At 50.8% G+C, this 18082-nt stretch overlaps 1 protein-coding gene across 1 annotated transcript in view; it reads right to left on the reverse strand.

Moving 5' to 3' along the window:
• Positions 1 to 1408, reverse strand: part of LOC121167269 (mucin-4-like) — a 47509-nt gene extending 46101 nt beyond the window's left edge. Inside the window, exon 1 of the mRNA XM_040996696.1 lies at positions 1316 to 1408. Coding sequence (XP_040852630.1) covers positions 1316 to 1397 — 82 coding nt within the window. The 5' untranslated portion in view covers positions 1398 to 1408. The remainder of the gene's footprint in view (positions 1 to 1315) is intronic.
• Positions 1409 to 18082: the final 16674 nt, after the last annotated feature.

The raw sequence follows: 18082 nt of genomic DNA on the forward strand, positions 1-18082 counted from the left end.
CTGGTGCCACAGCTGCCCCCTTCCTAGCTCCTCTTGAGTGCCATGGCCCTGGCACAGAGGCTCGAGACCTCTAATACTTTGGGGCTTGACTTTAATGCACAAAAGGATGAAACCTAAGAAGTCAGAATTCGGAGTCATTCGCTGCCTGGCTTTGAACACAGGGGAGTCCAGCCTGCAAAAGGACGAATAGGATGAGGTGTACCAGGGCCAATCCTGGCTGACTCCTGAATCCCAGCTGCCTGCTCATGGCAGCCCAGGAGTCCTAACTGCCACAGAGGTTTCTTCCTCCACCTTCTCGGGACAGACTGGCCAGCCCAGGTCTGCCTGCCTTTGCTCCCTCAGGGTGTGGCAGGAAGGGTTGGCTGCAGGGGGCATTCACCGTTGGTTGCTCTGAGTTTAGTGCTTAGCACCTGGAGGGGCCTGTGTTCCAGCTGACCATCCCTGGGCTGTGACACCACCTGGCCACCCTATGCACGGAGGTGAGGAGGGGAAGCCACTATTCTTACTTTGCTTTGGGCTCCTGGGTGCTCTATGCTCCCCAGGTCCTCCAGACCCTCCCAGAGGACGCAGACGCCGCCCTCCAGGGATATGCAAAACCTGCCCTGAGCCAGAAGGAAAGCTGGGAGGCAGCAGGAAGAGGCCTGGCCTGTGTCTCCCAGCCTGACTCTGGCTCTGAGCATACTGCTGGCCGAGGCTAACACCTGAGCCACGAGGCCTGCCTCATGGCATTTGTCTGAGAGGACACTGCAGCCCAAAGCCAGGGACAGGAAGTCCACCCCGCAGGGCACTGAAGCTGCTGTCCACTGTCCACTTGTCCCCACGGCTCTCCAAGCCAGCCTGCCTCGCGCCTGCGTGGGCCCCTGCTTTCCCACTGCTTGTTTCTGCCATCCACCCCGGTGGCCCGTTCATTTGGCTTGGATTCAGTGGCGTCGCACCTGCCTTGTCCTTCTACCTCCATGTTTCTACAGGTTTTCTTCCATTCCTGTCACCTTTCTTATCTTTCCCTCCTAGTCTCCATCCTCTGCTCTCTCACCATCCAGCAGCTCTACCTACCCGTCTCTCCTCTCTTTTCATACAATAAGCCCCGTCTTTGGCAGCCCCCATTCTGGGGACCCCCGTTCTGGGGGCTCGTTTAAATCAGGGCACCTCTGCCTGCTCTCTTCTTTCTAGAGTTCTCCCTCATTCTCCCCCCATACACACTTGTCCTGATTCTGCCCATTCCCTCCTCTCTCTCTCTCAGGCCCCAGCTTTCCAGAGGGCCTCTGGAAGCCAGTGTCCTGTTGCCCCCACCATGCTGCCCAGGGCCATCACTTACCCAGGACTGTTGTGCAAAGGAGGCAGGTGCACAAGCAGCTCAGGAGCACCGCAGGGGCCCCGGGCCAGCGGGCCTCGGTCATGGCTCCCCAGCGCAGAGCACAGACACGGCCGGCCGAGCGAGTGGCAGAGGTGAGTCCTGCCCCACTGCTGCCTCCGGCTGCTGGCCAGCAACAGGTGTGCTTCCCTACAGGGGCCAGGGTGAGTACCTGCTGGGGGAGGAGGACAAAAGAAGGCGGGGCCCAGTGCCAATCATTCTGCTCCAGTGTTCCTCAGTTCCCACCCCTCCTCTCCCCACCAGGAAAGAGAATGCTGATACACCTATTGCCCTGCTCCTCCTTACCTGAACCCAGGGGGAAGGTAGTTGAGGGAGGGGAAGGGGCAGAAGGTGAGCAGAGGCGTCGGGAGTGGAGAGACAGCCCAGAAACGAGTGGGCCTGTGTGGTTTCCCAGCCCTGCTGCCCCTGCCCCACCAGACCCCTTGAATGGTTTCCGAAGGAGCCACTTGGTCATTTCAGAGGAAGGAGAGGTCAAGAAGGAGCGAGTTGGAGGCCACGTGAATGGGGAGTAGAAGGGAGTACTGTGTGGGGTGAAGGTGAGAACTAGAAGATACTGTAGGCCTCTCTTGGGAAGGGGTGGTGGGCTTTGATGGCAGCTCAGTAGCCCCTCGCTGCCCCACAGCAGATTCCTTCTGGGACAGAGCCTGCTCCGGAGTCAGTGATGGGGAGCCCGAAGCCATTGAGAAAGCATCTGTTGAAATGTGGCATGAGAGGTGGGGTTGCAGGGCACCAGGGCAGTTCATGGGGGAGAAGTGAGTCACTGAGGTGCAGGTGCTAAGATACTCAGATGCTTGTTAGAATGCCTAGGCTCCTTGCCTGCTTCTGCTCTGGGCTCCAGCTTACTGCCAGTGCACAGCCTGGGAGGCAGTACTGATGGCTCAAGTGGCTGGATGTTGCCTAGCACCCTGTCCCAGACTTGGATTGAATCCCTGGCCCCTGCCCACCCTTCTTCCCTAGTCCCTAGCTCAGGGCATACCATTTGACCTCCTGGAATATACAGACACAAGCCAGAAGAGACAGGGGCTTTTCACAGGGTGTGCCCCGCAGGAAAGTGGGAGGCGGGTGGCTGGAGTGGCTGCACAGAGGAAAGCAATGGCAACTTCCATGATCTTTTGTGCCCCCAGAGCGGACCACTGCATCTGATGCTGCAACACTCCATTCCCTGAGCGTGAGCTGAGCTCAGGTTACCAGGCTCCATGGCCCATCCAGGATGAGAACTCAGCATTTCCAGGTGCCCATCCAGAGCCAGCCTTGTCCCAGAAGGAGCAGGGGACATTGGTCGGAGCACTAGAGGTCCTGCCACCCTGGTGACCAGTTGCCTTCCAAAGTGAAAAGTCCAATTACAGCCCAAGCCTGTAGGTAGGCCCTCACTGCTAGAATGCACATGTGCTAGGGTGTGATGTGACACCCCTCTGTGTGGGTGAGGGGGTCCGTGGAGGCACTGGGAATCTGGACAGAGCAGCAAAAGACTCTTTTCACAAAGGACAGCATGCATGGACATCATGGTCCAACTTGGCCTTCTGGGTCGTTTTTCATGTCAGTTCTTACTCATCACATCTCCCTACAGGTAATGTGTGTGTGTATGTGTGTGTTTAATGACTTTCCTCTGAATCAGTTTCCCACCAAAGCATCCCAGGTTATGCCAAAGCAAGAGCTGGCCATCTTGTCAACCTAGCATAGCTAAGCTTCCACTTCCCAGGGCAAACAAGGCCAGAGACACAGCATGTTCTCAAAGGGCTGACCTGGAGCCAGGAATCCAAGGGGACTTTATGGGATTTGAGTTTGAGGCCAGCTCTGCCACACAAGACACATCACAGCCTCACCCAGGCTAGTTATAGATGGAAACCCTCACGCCAACCCCAAGGTGGTGAGGCTGCAACAAGAGAGAAGACATTAAAGTGGTGCACAAAAGTGAAGACACCAGCAGAGGACACCTGTCCCCTAACTGCATCCTGACATTGGCAAGGGGGGAAATATTAAAATGGAAACCCAGTGGAGGGGGCAGAGCCCGGAGATAATTGTCCAACCCAGTCTTCCCTGTGTTACCTTTGGGTTTTCAACATAGGTTATTTGATTCTTGTTTTCTTCCTTTCTTCCTTCCTTTTTTCTTTTCTTCTTTCTTTCTTTCTTTCTTTCTTTCTTTCTTTCTTTCTTTCTTTCTTTCTTTCTTTCTTTCTTTCTTTCTTTCTTTCTTTCTTTCTTTCTTTCTTTCTTTCTTTCTTTCTTTCTTTCTTTCTTTCTTTCTTTCCTTCTTTCTTTCCTTCTTTCTTTCTATTTATTTTGAAAAGAAAACAGACTCATAGGCAGAAAGGAACATTCCCACCCACTGGCTCACTCTCCAAATTGCCCGCCACAGTGGGACCCAGGCGAAGATGAAGAACCAGGAACTTATCCAGTCTCCCACTTGAGTGGCAGGGACCCAGAGACATGAGCCATCACCTATTACCTCCAGGAAGCTGGAATTGAGGATGGAGCTGGGGCTCAGACCTAGGTGCTCTGAGACAGGATGCTGGCATCCAGACAATGAGCTAACCACTGTGCCTAGTGTCCACTCAGATCTTTACCACATTTGGATGAAGCACCTGACAGCGTGGATCAGGAAACAGGTGCAATTTGGATTCGTCTTCTCTCCACCCACTCCAAGGCCCCTCTGAACCCAGCTCCTTCTCCACTTTTATGTTTTGAATGCTTACAGGACTATGTGATAAATGCTTGAAAAAGGGTTCTCGGACACATGTTGTCCTTCCTTCTTCCTTCCCAAGGCATCTGATGGGGGATAGATGGGTGAGCAAGAAGCGGAGGAAATGAGTGGACTCTATGTTCTGTCTGCTGGAGACCTCCTGGGCCTGTGGATGGCTAGGCTTTGCCCAAGGCCAGGAATCTGAAGTAAAGTTCAAGTTAATGTTCCAGGAATGGCAAAAGGCTTATGTTTCATCTTAGGGGACAAATGAGTTGGAATGAGCTTTTCATATAGGAGGGAAATAGACTCAATTGGAACATAGAACTGGTGCTAGGCAGCAAACTCCAGAATCTACAAAATAATAATAATAATAATAATAATAATAATAAACAACTCTAAGCTACTTCAAAGGGAGCCTCTGATTTGGGGGGGGCCCTAAAATTGGTTACAATGATATGGTTTAGGCTTTCGTAGAACCTCATTCCAGAGTAACTTCTGGTCAAACTGAAGATACCTATATTGAGAAAGGGCAGAGGGGCCAGCCTGGTGATGAGGTGGGTAAAAGCCAGCATCTCTTATGGGTACCACTTTCAGTCCTGGCTGCTTCACTTCTGATCCAGCTCTCTGCTAATGTGCCTGGGAAAGCTGTAGAGGCTGGTTCAAGTGCTGATGCCCCTCCACTCATGTAGAAGTTCAGACTCCTGGCTTTAGGTTGGCCTAGCTCTGGCCATTGTGGTCATTTGGAGTATGAATCGATGGATGTAAAATCTCTCTCTCTTTCTTCTCTCCCTTCTTTCTTTCTTTCTGTAAATGCTGCTTTTCACAAAATAAATGTTTTTTTTAAAAAAAAATAAAAATAAATAATAAATAAATATAGGGCAGGAAATTGGATATGAACTACAGTGTATTTATTAAATCTTGTTAAAGCAGAGTACCAGGCCCTGCATGTGTCCCCAAGGCCCTGTGAGGTATGAACCACTTTGCCTACCTCACATGTGACAAAAGCCAAACTTCTGGGAAATGAATTTGTACTCCCATTATCACTGAGTCATGAGCCAAGTTAGCGATCAAACAAAACTACAGAAAGCTGCTTCCTGATTCCACTTGTGCCAGCTCATGTGTTAGGCTGGAATTTGAGCCCAGACCCAAAGCCACAGAAGGGGATTAACTAGAGCCGGGTGCTTGTCCTGTGCTCAACTAAGTGGTATGTGTGCATGGCTGACTCCAAGGCTGCCTTTGTGAAGGGCCTCCCCATCGCAAGAGTCCCTACTCCGCCTGATGGTCCTGCCGGCCTAGGCTTCGGCCTTGTGGCTGGCATCAGGCTCTTCTGTGCACCTGCCTCTGGCCAGTGACTGAGAAGGTAGTAATACAAGGACAGGGCCATTCCACCTGCGAAGACTCTCCAGTCTGTGTGCCAGAGTACTCCATAGTGCAGGGACTGGGTGGTGTCATCTATGCCACGTCCCCCTGCACCATGGTACCTCCTTCCCAGACTCTGGATAGCCCCATGAGGATCTTTACGGGAGAGTTCCAAGTTATGCCCTAAGCGGTTGCCTTTGGCTCTTGGGGTATCCCTTAAAATTGCTAGGGTTGATGCTGCTGTAAAGGAGGGAGATGCCAAGACAAAGGGCCTTAACCCCGTGCTATGCGAAGGAGGGGCGCTGGCATCTGGGCCTTACAAGGCCCACCGTCATCCTCCCTCATACAGCCGGGCTTCTTTCTCCAAAAGCACAGAGCATTTTCATACCAAGGAGCTCATTTTCCTCCTCATTTTACCTTTGAGTGGGGGGATTGGGTAGGGGTTAATGACTTATGCCGCAGTGTCCCCACAAAGCAGGGGTCATCATGCATGCCCAGGTGGGTGTGCATGGGCAATGCTGGCTGGGAGCCCAGGAGTCTAAATGTACTCCATCCATTCAAGTTTAAAGGGGAGAGAACTTAGACCAGGAAGTGAGCGACAGCTCTAAGACGGGAGCTCAGCAGCAGGATTTGCCACCTGTGTCCTACAGTTGAACTTCCCCCTTCCCTCTTTTTGCTTAAACATTTATGTTATTTATTTAAAAGGTGAAGTCTCACACAGAGAGAGGGAAGGAGAGAGAGAATCTTCCATCGCTGCTTCACTCCCCAAATGGCCACAACAGCCAGGACTGAGCCAAGCCAAAGCCAAGAGCCAGGAGCTTCTTCTGGGTCTCCCATGTGGGTGAGTCATCTGGTGTATCTGGTGCACCTGAGTCATCTGGTGTTTTCCCAAGCACATTAGTAGAGAGCTGGTTAGGAAGTAAAGAGGTCAAGATTCAAACTGGTGCCCATAGAGGATGCTGGCAATGCAGGCAGAGGCTTAGCCTACACCACGACACTGGCTCCTGAACTTTCCTTTTTGAAGTCTGCAGAAACAAAAGAACAGAAAAGACCCTGGACACCGTGTAGCCCAAACCCCTCATTCTGCCAGGGACAAGGGGCAGGTACTGAGAGAAGGCTGTGTGCAAGTTCACCCACCTGGGAAAGGGACATCCTAGCTTTGACCCAGAGCCCCAGTGTTCTTCCTGCTCCACATGCATCCTCCCAGTGCCGAGTCAGAGCCCTGGCTCCTCGCCTACACCCCTGCCACATGAGCACTCTGTGAACACGGCCCTGACGAGAACCAAGTGAGGATTGTCTGCTGCTGTGATGAGCAAGGTGCTGCAGGAAGCTGATGCGCTTTTGTTCTAATTCCCTTATATTTCAGCATGGGTTTTGGAGGGGGATGTTTGAACCAGAGCAACAAAGGAGTCTGCTCTTGGGCACGGTGGGCACACAGAGCTCTCCAGCGCTGGCTTTGACAGACTGCCCAACCCAGGCCCAGAACTGTCTTTGAAAATAAAGTTCAGGCCTGGCATTGCAGCACAGCCAGTGATACCACCTGCAGTGCCAGCGCCCCTTGTCCAAGCACCAATTCTGGCTGCTCTGCTTTCAGGCCCGCTCCCTCCTAGTGCACGTGGGAAGGCAGCAGGTCCCAGGGTTTGGGTCCTGCCACTCATGGGGGAGGACTGGATGGAGTTCCCAGCTCTTGACGTGGACCTGACTCAGCCCCAGCTGTGGTGGGCATCTCAGAAGCAAACCAGCAGAGGGAAGATCTCTCTCTCTCTCTCTCTCTTTCCACCTTTCATTTCTTTGTGTCACTCTGCCTTTTGCATAAATAAGTAAATAAAGCTTTTCAAACATTTTGAAATCCAATGCCTAGTTTACTTTTAAGCTTACTTTTGTTCCTTCCATTGGAATGGTTATACATGCTCACTATGAAATATTGAAAAATGCTTAAAAGTAGGGAGAAGAAAGACACCTTCAGTGTCTCATCATCCATGAACAATTATAATCTGATATATTTGGGGCCTCCTCCCTGTGAGTAGCTCATAAATCGAGTTTTAATCTATGGTATCACAGTTACAATTTATATTTCTATTTTACTAAAAAAAAACTTTTAAATTGATTAATTAATTAATTAATTTGAAAGATAGACAGAGACAGAAGTGGGGCCAATAGATAGGGTTGAGAGATCTTTCATCCACTGGTTCACTCCCCAAACACTTGCAACAGCCAAGACTGACTGGGCCAGGCTAAAGTCAGGAGCCCAGAACTCAACCCAGGTCTCTCTCTCTCTCTCTCTTTTAAGATTTATTTATTTTTTATTGCAAAGTCAGACACAGAGAGAGGAGGAGAAACAGATAGGAAGATCTTCTGTCCACTAACCCCCTCCCCAAGTGGCAGCAACGGCCAGAGCTGAGCGCATCAAAAACTAGGAGCCAGGAGTTTCCTCTGGGTCTCCCATGTGAGTGCAGGGTCCCAAGGCTTTGGGCTGTCCTCGACTGCTTTCCCAGGCCACAAGCAGGCGGCTGGATGGGAAGTGGGGCTGCTGGGATCAAAACCAGAACCCATAAGGGATCCCAAAGCATGCAAGGCAAGGATTTTAGCTACTAGGCTACCACATCGGGCCCAACCTGGGTCTCTTAAGCCTATACACTAACCCTGACATCATATAAACTTGTTCACGTCTTTTTAAAGACCACCTAATATTTCTCACTGCTTATCAGCATAACTTTCACCAAGCTGGACACTTGAGTTGTTCTCAGTCATCCCTGTTCCAAGTCACACAGAGATGACAATCTTGCTGTTTAATCAGAATCAAGCCTGGTTGGCTCAGCAGCTCTGCCCTTCCCTGTCCCTGCAGCAGGAAGTCGCAAGCAGAAACCAGCCAAGTCCAGGTGCGACTATTCTTAGACACCGGAGGTCCGGTCAGTGTGTTCCTCCACAGTCTAATGATGGGAGCAAACCCAAGATCGGAGTTCGAGGTAGGTTAAGGGCTCTGCAGGTGGGCTGGTAAACAGGAAAAGGCCCCTGGAGCTCCTAGCTGGGTGAGCTCACCAGGAACTTGGACCAGCTGCCAGGCATCTCATTTGAATATCTGGGCTTTGATCCTGAACCCAGGTGGATATTCTAGAGAAAGTGATCCAGGAGAGATTAGAAAGAGAAAAAGTGCAGAGGGGCTTAGCAGGAGAAAGGGGAACTGGAGCACAGCCTAGCTGCCCATCGAGGCTTCCCGTTTCCCCACTGCCCCTTGCTAAAGCTGGAAAGGAAAGGGGACAGCCCAGCATCCTTGCACGCCTACCCCTCCTCCTGCTAATGAGCGGTGGAGGAGGCAGAGAACCCAGACCCGGGAAGACACAGCCCCCGCCCTCACAGGACCACACCTAGCAGCACCAGGACATTCTGATGCACTCGCGTTCTCAGATTCTGGGTGATGTATGTTTTGGAGAGACCCTCACCACACCCAATACTACTTCCTTGGCAAAGGATGGAAGGAAGAAGACATGTGCAGGTTGCCCCAAGTATCGATGCTTGGATTGGGAGTCGGGGGTATGAGAAGCCCAGCAGGTGAGCCCATACCACCCTAGGCTGGCCCCTGGGGATCCCGCAGACCCCTCCTGTCACATCATGACTGAGTCAGAGCCAGCCTGCGTGATCCAGGAAACAGATGTATGCATTCTTTGATCAAAATTCCCCGCCACCACCGCCAGGGTGTGAAACTGGCCAGACAGACTCGGGAGCTGCACCCCCTCTCCCTGCTACTGGCTGAACCCTCATGGGATCCATGCTGGGACCACCTCCTCCACTGAGACTCCTGCAGGGAACAGCTGGCCACAGACAGGTAGGGACTGGGTCGCACTGGCCATGCCGTCCCCAGCCCTGGTGACGTCAGCCCTTCTTTCTTAAAAATGAATTTGCTCCAGTTGAGTGAAAATTATCACACTTCCTTGTCAGCCTGGGGCCCCAGAGAGTGAGCAAGTGTGGGAGAGGGGAGAAGGGAAAGGCCAAGGACAGTTTATTTAAAAATCTATCTACCCCGCCCAGTCCTCAAGCATTCCACAGCTGGGAGCAGCTAACCCCCTCCGCACCCCTTCCCCTCCCGTGCAAAACACCCCCCCACACACACACACCAGCTGCACACACACACACACACACACACACACCCCAGCTGCACACACACACACACACACACACCAGCTACACACACACCCCAGCTGCACACACACACACACACACCAGCTGCACACACACACACACACACACACACACACACACACCCAGCTGCACACACACACACACACACACACACACACACACCAGCTACACACACACACACCCCAGCTGCTCTGTGGGAGAGGAGCTGAACCCATTTTCTGTGGAGCCTGGACAATGGCTGCCTCTCCCTTTAGGGGAAAAAGTGACTTCTAGCTGGGTCCCGCCCCTTTCAAACTGCTTCATCAGGCATACTAGGAATGGTCTTGCTTCTCAGCCCCTGGTGCTCCCCCTCCACACACACACACACACGCACACACACGCACACACTCCCTGGAGCGCGACAAGGAGGCCAGAGGGCTCTGATGGATAAATGGATGCTCTACTTGCAACATGAAGTTTGCATTGAAAACAGCTCCCGAAGCAAACTGGAACTCTAGGCCCAAGGCACAGCGTGAGCTGTCCAGGACCTGAGAAAGTCCAGGAGGTGACTAGCCTGGACAGGAGGGGGAGTCTGAGGAGCTGCAATTGAGCCCTAAAAGGCAGGCTGCGGGAGGGGGGTTAAGCAAAAACTTGGGAGTTTGGGCCCAGCACAGTAGCCTAGTGGCTAAATCTTCACCTTGCAATAGCTAGGATCTCATACGAGTGCCAGTTCATTCCCAACTGCTCCACTTCCCATCCAGCTCCCTGCCTGTGGCCTGGGAAAGCAGTAGAGGATGACCCAAAGCCTTGGGACCCTGCACCTGCGTGGGAGACCTGGAAGAAGCTCCTGGCTTTGGCTTTGGATTGGCTCAGCTCCGGCTGTTGCAGTCACTTATATATATATATGTTTTTTTTTGCTGAACTTTGTGAATGCTTCTGTATGCATGGGCCTCAAAATGCTTACATTTGGGTGGTAAGGACCTAAGCAGTTGGAACATCCTTTGCTGCTTTCCCATGTGTATTACCAAGGAACTGGGTCAGAAGTGGAATAGCTGGGATTCGAACTGATGCCAATAGGAGTTGTCAACCCTGCAGTCCACATGGGAGACATGGATGGAGCTCCTGGCTCCTAGTTTCAGCCTGGCCCAACCCCAACCGCTGTGGCCATTTGAGGGGTAAACCAGTAAGATATCTCTCTCTTTCTCTCTAAGGTCTAGTCTTGAATGCACTGGGATCCCATATAGGCGCTGATTCTAACCCCAGCAGCCCTGCTTCCCATCCAGCTCCCTGCTTGTGGCCTGGGAAAGCAGTTGAGGACAGCCCAAAGTCTTGGGACCCTGTACCTGCGTGGGAGACCTGGAAGAAGCTCCTGGCTTTGGCTTTGGATTGGCTCAGCTCCAGCTGTTGCGGTCACTTAGGAAGTAAATCATCGGACGGAAGATCTTCTTCTCTGTCTTTCCTCCTTTCTGTATATCTGACTTTGTAATAAAAATAAAATAAATCTTTTTTTTTTAATCTCCCTTTCTCTCTCTTTCTCAGTAACTCTGCCTTTCCAATAAATAAATATATCTTTCTTTCAAAAATCAAAATTCTTTAAAAGATCTCATGAGCTTGTATTTCCTAGGGAGTCCCTAAATGTCAGGTCCACCTTCATGGACATAGGCAGCCAAGCCTCAAGCCCCCTGGTCATCCTGAGACCACCAGACCTGCCCCTCTGCCAAGCAGCAAGCCCACGCCCAGCTCACTCTACCGTAGGGCTGCCTGCGGGTTGTGCTGCACAGGAACAAGATGTTGGCCTTCTTCCCATGAGGCCTTGGCTTCCTGGGAACCATGGTCAATAGCAGGACACCCACTTCCAGCTTCTGTAATGGCTGGAGCTGAGCTGAGCTGAAGCCAGGAGCCAGGAAGTCAAGAGCATTAGATTTGGCCTTGAGGATCAGCAATATGAAACCCAAAGGCATAATCTTGGGTTAGAGCCTCCACTTCCTTCCCTACCAGCCCTTGACAGGACTGAGAGAGAGGCAAGGTTAAAATGCACCCAGATGAGCTGTGAAAGGAGTGCTTTTTAAAAAATAAATGTATTTATTTATTTGAAAGGTCAAGTGACAGAGAGCAAGAGACACAGATAAATTGCCCATCCATTAATTCACTTCCCAAATGAGTCACAATGGCTAGGCTTGAACCAGGGTGCAGCCAGGAACCAAAAACTCCATCCAGGTCTCCCACATGAGTGACAGAGGCCCAAGCACTTGGGTCATCTTCTGCTGTCTTTCGAGGCACATCAACAGAGAGCTGGATCGGAAACAGAGCAGCCAGGACTCAAGCCGGTGCCCCTCTGTGCATCAGAAGCAGCAGCTTTACTGGCTGTGCTACAACGTAGGCGCCATGGAAGAGAGCTTGACAAGAACAAGGAAGGCAATGAGAGCTCTCAGCAGGTGTCTGCCCACTTAGGGAGTGCCGCCTGTCGATGCGCCACTGTATCCTGGTCCCCGACTCTGCCAGTGCTCTCAAATGTGGGTGAGCTCCTCTGTGCCTGGCTGGGGCAGGGGCCTCCCCCTAGGTGCTGTTGTAGTCCCATCAGAAAGGAAGGAGGTGGCAGCAGGGAGGCCCAGAATGAGGGTGAGGTGCAGGGTTTTTGTGCAGGAGACACTTGTGTCTGGGGATTTCTTGGGCATCTCTGTTTTCTGCCTGGGACGAAGGACCTCATGTTCCTGGTGGGCAGGTGGACCCAAAAGATGGCAGTCGTTGTCTGTAGAGAGAAGCCGTGTGCCAGGAGCCTCCTTGGCATGGAACCCCAGCTTCCTTCTGATGCCAGCAGGTTCTTTCAGGTGCCAGGTCCTTCTTCGCTGGCCACTGCCCCTTCTATCCTCTTCCCTTCCCACCAGCAGGAAGCTCTCTGGCTGTCCAGTCCAGAGGCCTACTCCCGAGGAGCAGGCCAGCTTCATGTTCCCCCGCTGGGATTTCCTCCCCACAGGGGAGAGACTTGCAGCTTCCCATTCTGATCACCTCTGCCCCCTGGCTAGGCCGCACAGTTCCTCATGGTCGGCAGGAACCTGCTGAGGTTCTCTTCACCCTCAGCAAGTCCTAGCTCCTCAAGCTGCTCTCCTGCCTGGGTATCTGTCTGCAAGTGCCCAGTCCCAGCCTCTCCTGATGGATCCTTCTGGCCTCGCCTGAGCACAGCCCACTCACTGAGCCAGAACACCAGTGTTACCAGCTGTAGAGAGCCTGGGATCTGCCTTCCATGCTAGCCTCCCAGTCAGCCTGCCAATGTCGGGGATTCTGGCAGCACACCCTGGGCCTCAGACAAAGCACAGCCTTCCTGTAGGCGTGGTGGGTTGGGGGCGGAAAGAGGTATGACCTTGACATTCACATTGGCCTCCTACATCCTCCAGGCCCCCCAGGATGACAGAGAAGCAGGCCCAAGGCTGGGGGTGCTGTGTGACACAGTAAATTTGTGTCACTCGCAGGAACCCCAAGCTTAGGAAGTGTCAATCTCCTCCCCAAAAAGGGAGACCCTGTCCCTGTCATCCAAGGCTCTCCCAGTAGAAGCATCCTTAAAAGGACACTTCAGAACCAAAGGAAGCCAGTGTCTGTGAGATGTGCAGAAAAGGGGAAAGAGAGAGAGACCTGTGAGAAATTGTCCCCCAACTCCCAAGGCCCAGCACAAACCCAGGCCTGGTCAGTGGAAGCACTAAGCTTCTAGCACCTGTTCCGAAGACACCCTGCCTGTAGCCATCTGTGCTGTTAAAATGTGCCATCCATGCCCACATGCCAACCCTAGGACCAAAGCAGTCTTGCTCAGGGCTTGTGCTCCTGAGCGGACTTGTTGCATGGTCACCAGGGTGTTGGCAGGAGTCAGGAGCGGTGGCTGTTCATGTCCCATGACCACAAAGAATGAGAAGTGTGGACAGAGACGGGCAAGCAGAGGAACCAAGGGAATGCTCCCTCACAGGAAGGGTTCCCAAGCAGGGGGGCTGCCAAGGGATAGCTGGCTATGAGGAAATGTGCACAGGGTTTGTAAGCACGCTAGTTAGTCACCAATGATCATTGAATTGCAAGGGAGTCTCTGCCAGGAGTGGGTGGGCCCGGCGTGACTGCAGCCTGTTTTGATTCCCATTTCTTTGATCCTGTTTTTGAGTAACAGAGACGTTCTGCCCTGGGCATATTCCTCTGCACATCAGGCTTGAGTCTCTCGGGCCCTGACTATCTGCCTCAGGTTACATCTTCTATGTCTGTTGTCTTTGAAACACCTGCCAGAGGCCCAGCACCATGTTGGGAGCAGGGGAGGCATCTAAAATAAGAAAGCCCAGTCCCCTGCCTTGGGCAGTCCCCAGTTGCATGGGTTGAGGCGAGCTGGCCCAGGCCATCTGTGCTGTGATGAAGCCATGGTGCCCATGAGGACTGGCTGAGGCCACTGGACTGACTGACACCCAGGCTGAAGCAAAGAGAAGACAGCTGCTGTCCCACTGCCCTCCAGATCCCCTGGGCAAGCTCTAAATAACCTGAGTCCTCCCCACCCAGCAGGCAGTCCAGGGCCACACAGACTCTGCCCCTCCTCTGGACCCTCACTCAGGGGCTGCTGCAGCTTCCAGCAGACCAGTAACCTCTTCTGCTTCCTGCACAGGTGATGGAATGAAAGGGGGCCTCCCACTTGGGATGAGTCTGAGATGCCCTAATAGATTGTAATACACTCTCTGCCAGGTCCTGGCATGCTCGACACTTCGTTGAGCTCACTTTTTTGTTTGTTTGTTTTTCTTTTAATGTTTAAAAGTTATTTAGAAGATAGAGAGACAAAAAATCTCTCATTTTCTAGTTTGTTTCCCAAAAGCCTATAACAGCCAAGACTGTACCAGGCTGAAACCAGAAGTCTGGAACATAATCAAGACTTTCCATATGGGTGGCAGAGACCCAAGTGCTTAGACCACCACCTGCCGCTTCCCATGGTGCGTATTAGCAGGAGCCTGAATCCAGCTATTCCAACATAGGATGCAGGCATCCCAGCCAACTTCCTCACCCATCCTGTTGGTTTTCCCACTTCTTAAACATAAGTCACCATTGTTTGAACATCCACTGTATGTGTATTTTAATATACTATGTCTCTCAAAATCTACTATAAGCTATTTAGTAATCAAAACAACATGATATTGGCATAAAATAGACACATGAATCGATGGAACAGAATCCAGAAATGAATCTATGCCTTTATAGTCAGCTGATTTTTCAAAGGAGGTGCCAGGACCATACAATGTAGAGGGGAGAATCTTTATTAAAAGCTGCTGGGAAACATGACACCCTCATGCAAAAGAATGAACTAGACCCTTTTTCTCACTGCGTGAGAAAAATCAACTGCAGGTGGTAGAGTCACCACCTTTACTGTCAGTACCCTATATGAGCACTGTTTGTGTCCTGATGGCTCCACTTCTGATCCAACTGCCTGTTAATGAACCCAGGAACACATTAGAGGGTAGCCCAAGTCCTGGGCCCCTGCATCCACACAGGAGACCCAAATGAAGCTCCTGGCTCCCTGGCTTCAAGCCTGGCCCAGTCCTAGCTGCTTTGGGGAATAAAGCAGAAGATGGAAGAACTCTCTCTCTCTCTCTGTCTCTCCTGCTCTCTCTGTATAATTCTTATTTTCAAATAAATACTAACTGAATCTTTAAGAAAATCAACTTGAATGGACTAGAGGCTTAAATGTCCATCCTGAGACTGTAAGACCACAAGAAGCAAAGGGCAGGAGAGCAGCACAGCGTGGGTGTGGGCAATGAGTTTAGCTATGACGGCAAAAGCACAGGCACCTGCTTATCTCACCTGTTTCTGCTCAGAGGCAACAATCAACAGTGCAGAGGCAATTTGAGAGATGGAAGGAAATATTTTCAAGCCACACATCTGATAAGGGTTAATATCCAAGCTTTATAAGGAACTCAACTCAATAGCTCTAAAACAGCCTGATTATACATGGGCTAAGGGGTCTATCTCTGTGATATAATGGTTTAAGCTGCTGCCTTTAGCATCAGCATCTCATGTGGGTGCTGGTTTATGTCCCGGCTGCTCCAATTCCTATTTAGTTCCCCTGATAATGTGCCGATAAAATTTCTAGAGGCTCCAAGGCTTTAGGCCATCCTTGAGCATTTTTTGGAACCCTGCTAATGTGCCTCGGAAGGCAATGGAGGATGGACCAAGTGCTTGAGCCCCTGCACATATGTGGGATACCCAGATGAAGTTCCTGGCTCTTGGCTTCAACTTGGCCCAGCTCTGGCCATTGCAGCCATCCAGGGAGTGAACCAGCAGATGGAAGACTTCACACTGTCTCTCCCTCTCTCTTTCTCTAACTCTGTCTTTCAAATAAATAAATCTTTTAAAAATAGGCAAATAACCTGAAAAAACATTTCTCAGAAGATGACAAAAAGCCACATATATGTGAAAAAGTCCTATGTTATTAATCATTACATAGCAATTACATTTATTTAAATTTAATAACAAAGTCTCAATAAGGTGCCACCTCAGATCTGTCAAAATAAGTATTATCAAAAAACAAAGGCACAGGCATTGTGGCACAGCTGGTTGAGCTGATCTTGGAATGCCCAGATCTCATCCCCAAACACCCTTTTGAATCCTAGTTACTGTTTCCAATCCCAGGTCCTTGCTCATGCACCTGCCGAGCAGTAAATGATGCTGACTCCAGTGTTGGGTTTCTGTCACCTGTGTAGAAACCCAGAGGGTATTCCTGTTTCCTGGATTTAGCCTGCCTCAGCTCCGGCTGTTGCAGCAATTTGGGAAGAGACAGCAGATGGTAATGTTTCAGTGTTTCCCCAACTATCAAATTAATCCATTAATCTTTTAAAAAAAAAAAAGGACAAAGGAGTTGCTGAGCATGTACAGTAAAGAAAATTCTTGTACTCTACAGATGGAAAAGTCAATTAGTGCAGCCACCACAGAAAAGAGCCTGGAAGCTTCTCTTAAAACATTAAAAACAGCACCACCATACGTCTGGCAACCTGCTGCTGATACAACTGAAAGGATATGAAATGTGCTGATGGGTGAGATCTCAACAGCCAATGAAGAAGTCAGCCTGAGTGACTGTGAGTGCATGGCTGGGTGAGGTGTGCTTTACCACACCCCACGGGAAGGTTCTGCAGCCTTGAAACAGAGAGCCTGCCACTTTCAGCAACACAGATGGCCTGGAGGACACAACGCTGAGTGCAACCAGCTAGGCCAGGAAGACAATGACCACTACAGGACCTTATTTGTGCACCTTTTTATTGATTATTTAAAGATTCATTCTATTTATTTGAAAGGCAGAGTTACAGACAGCAGAGAGAGACAGAAAGAGAGAGATCTTCCATCCACTGGTTCACTCCCTAAATGGCCACACTGGACAGGATGACCAGGTGAAAGCTAACAGCCAACAGGGTCTTCCAGGTCTCCCACCATGGGTCAAGGTACCTGAGAACTCGGCCCATTTTCTGTTGCTTTTTAAGGCACATCTAGCAGGGAGCTGGATGGGAAGTGGATCACCTAGGATTCCGACTAGCACTGATGCCAGAACCAGGGTGGAAGCTTTACCTGCTATGCCACAGCACCCAGCCCCTTATATGCACTTCTAAAAAAGTTGAACTTATGGACACAGAGGAGAACAGGAATCATTACAAGATGCTGGGTAAGTCTGGCACCATGGCATGGGGGTAAAACTGCCACCCACAGTACCAGCATCCCATTTGAGTGCTGGTTCTTGTCCCGGCAATTCCACTTCCCATCCAGCTCCTTAGTAACACACCTGGGAAAGCAGTGGAGGATGGCCCAACTCCCTGGGCCCCCACCACTCACATGAGATACCTAGAAGAAGTTACTGGTTTCAAGCTTCAAACTGGCCCAGCTCCAGTCATTTTGGCCATTTGGAGAGTGAACCAGCAAATGGAAGAATCCTCTCTGTCTCACTCTCCCACTGTCACTTTGCCTTTCAAATAAATAAATTTTTTAGAATTAAAAAATAATTAAGTTTTCAATAATTTAAAAATATCTTTTGAAATGTATATTATATATATGCATATACTTATATATACACACATATATAAATAAATCATTGCATTTTTAAAGTGGATGATATCACCCTAACTTACAGATGAGCTAATTAAGCAGCAAAGTTGGTTGTTGTTGTTGTTTCTGCTCTTGCTCAAACAATGTCTATGAAGCACCTGTCTGTGCCAGGTAGGATGCCAAAAGCAGTAGGCAGCCAATGGGAAGTTGGTTGGAATGCTGGTCTGGAAGCAGACATTCAATAGAAAATCAAGCAACAAGAGAAATGACCTGAGGCAAGGCAGCCACTTTGATGGGGTAGGAAGGAGAGGGGTTAGCAGGCAGAGGGCGTCTGTGAGATGGGCAAGAGGTGGAGGCTGAGGGAGAAGAAGCTGGATGGTGGGGAGGGACAGGTGCTACCAGGTTCCAGACCCTGCAGGAGTTGTGGTGCTGCCCCGCTCCCCTGCACAGAGACAAGCTGCTGTCTGTTCTGTGCCAGTGAGAGAGGAGGCTATTGCGAGGGAGACAGGCGCAGGTCTGAG

Source organism: Ochotona curzoniae, unplaced genomic scaffold, assembly GCF_017591425.1.
Source record: "Ochotona curzoniae isolate NIBS_2020 unplaced genomic scaffold, NIBS_Ocur_1.0 patch356, whole genome shotgun sequence".
NCBI classification, from domain to species: domain Eukaryota; kingdom Metazoa; phylum Chordata; class Mammalia; order Lagomorpha; family Ochotonidae; genus Ochotona; species Ochotona curzoniae.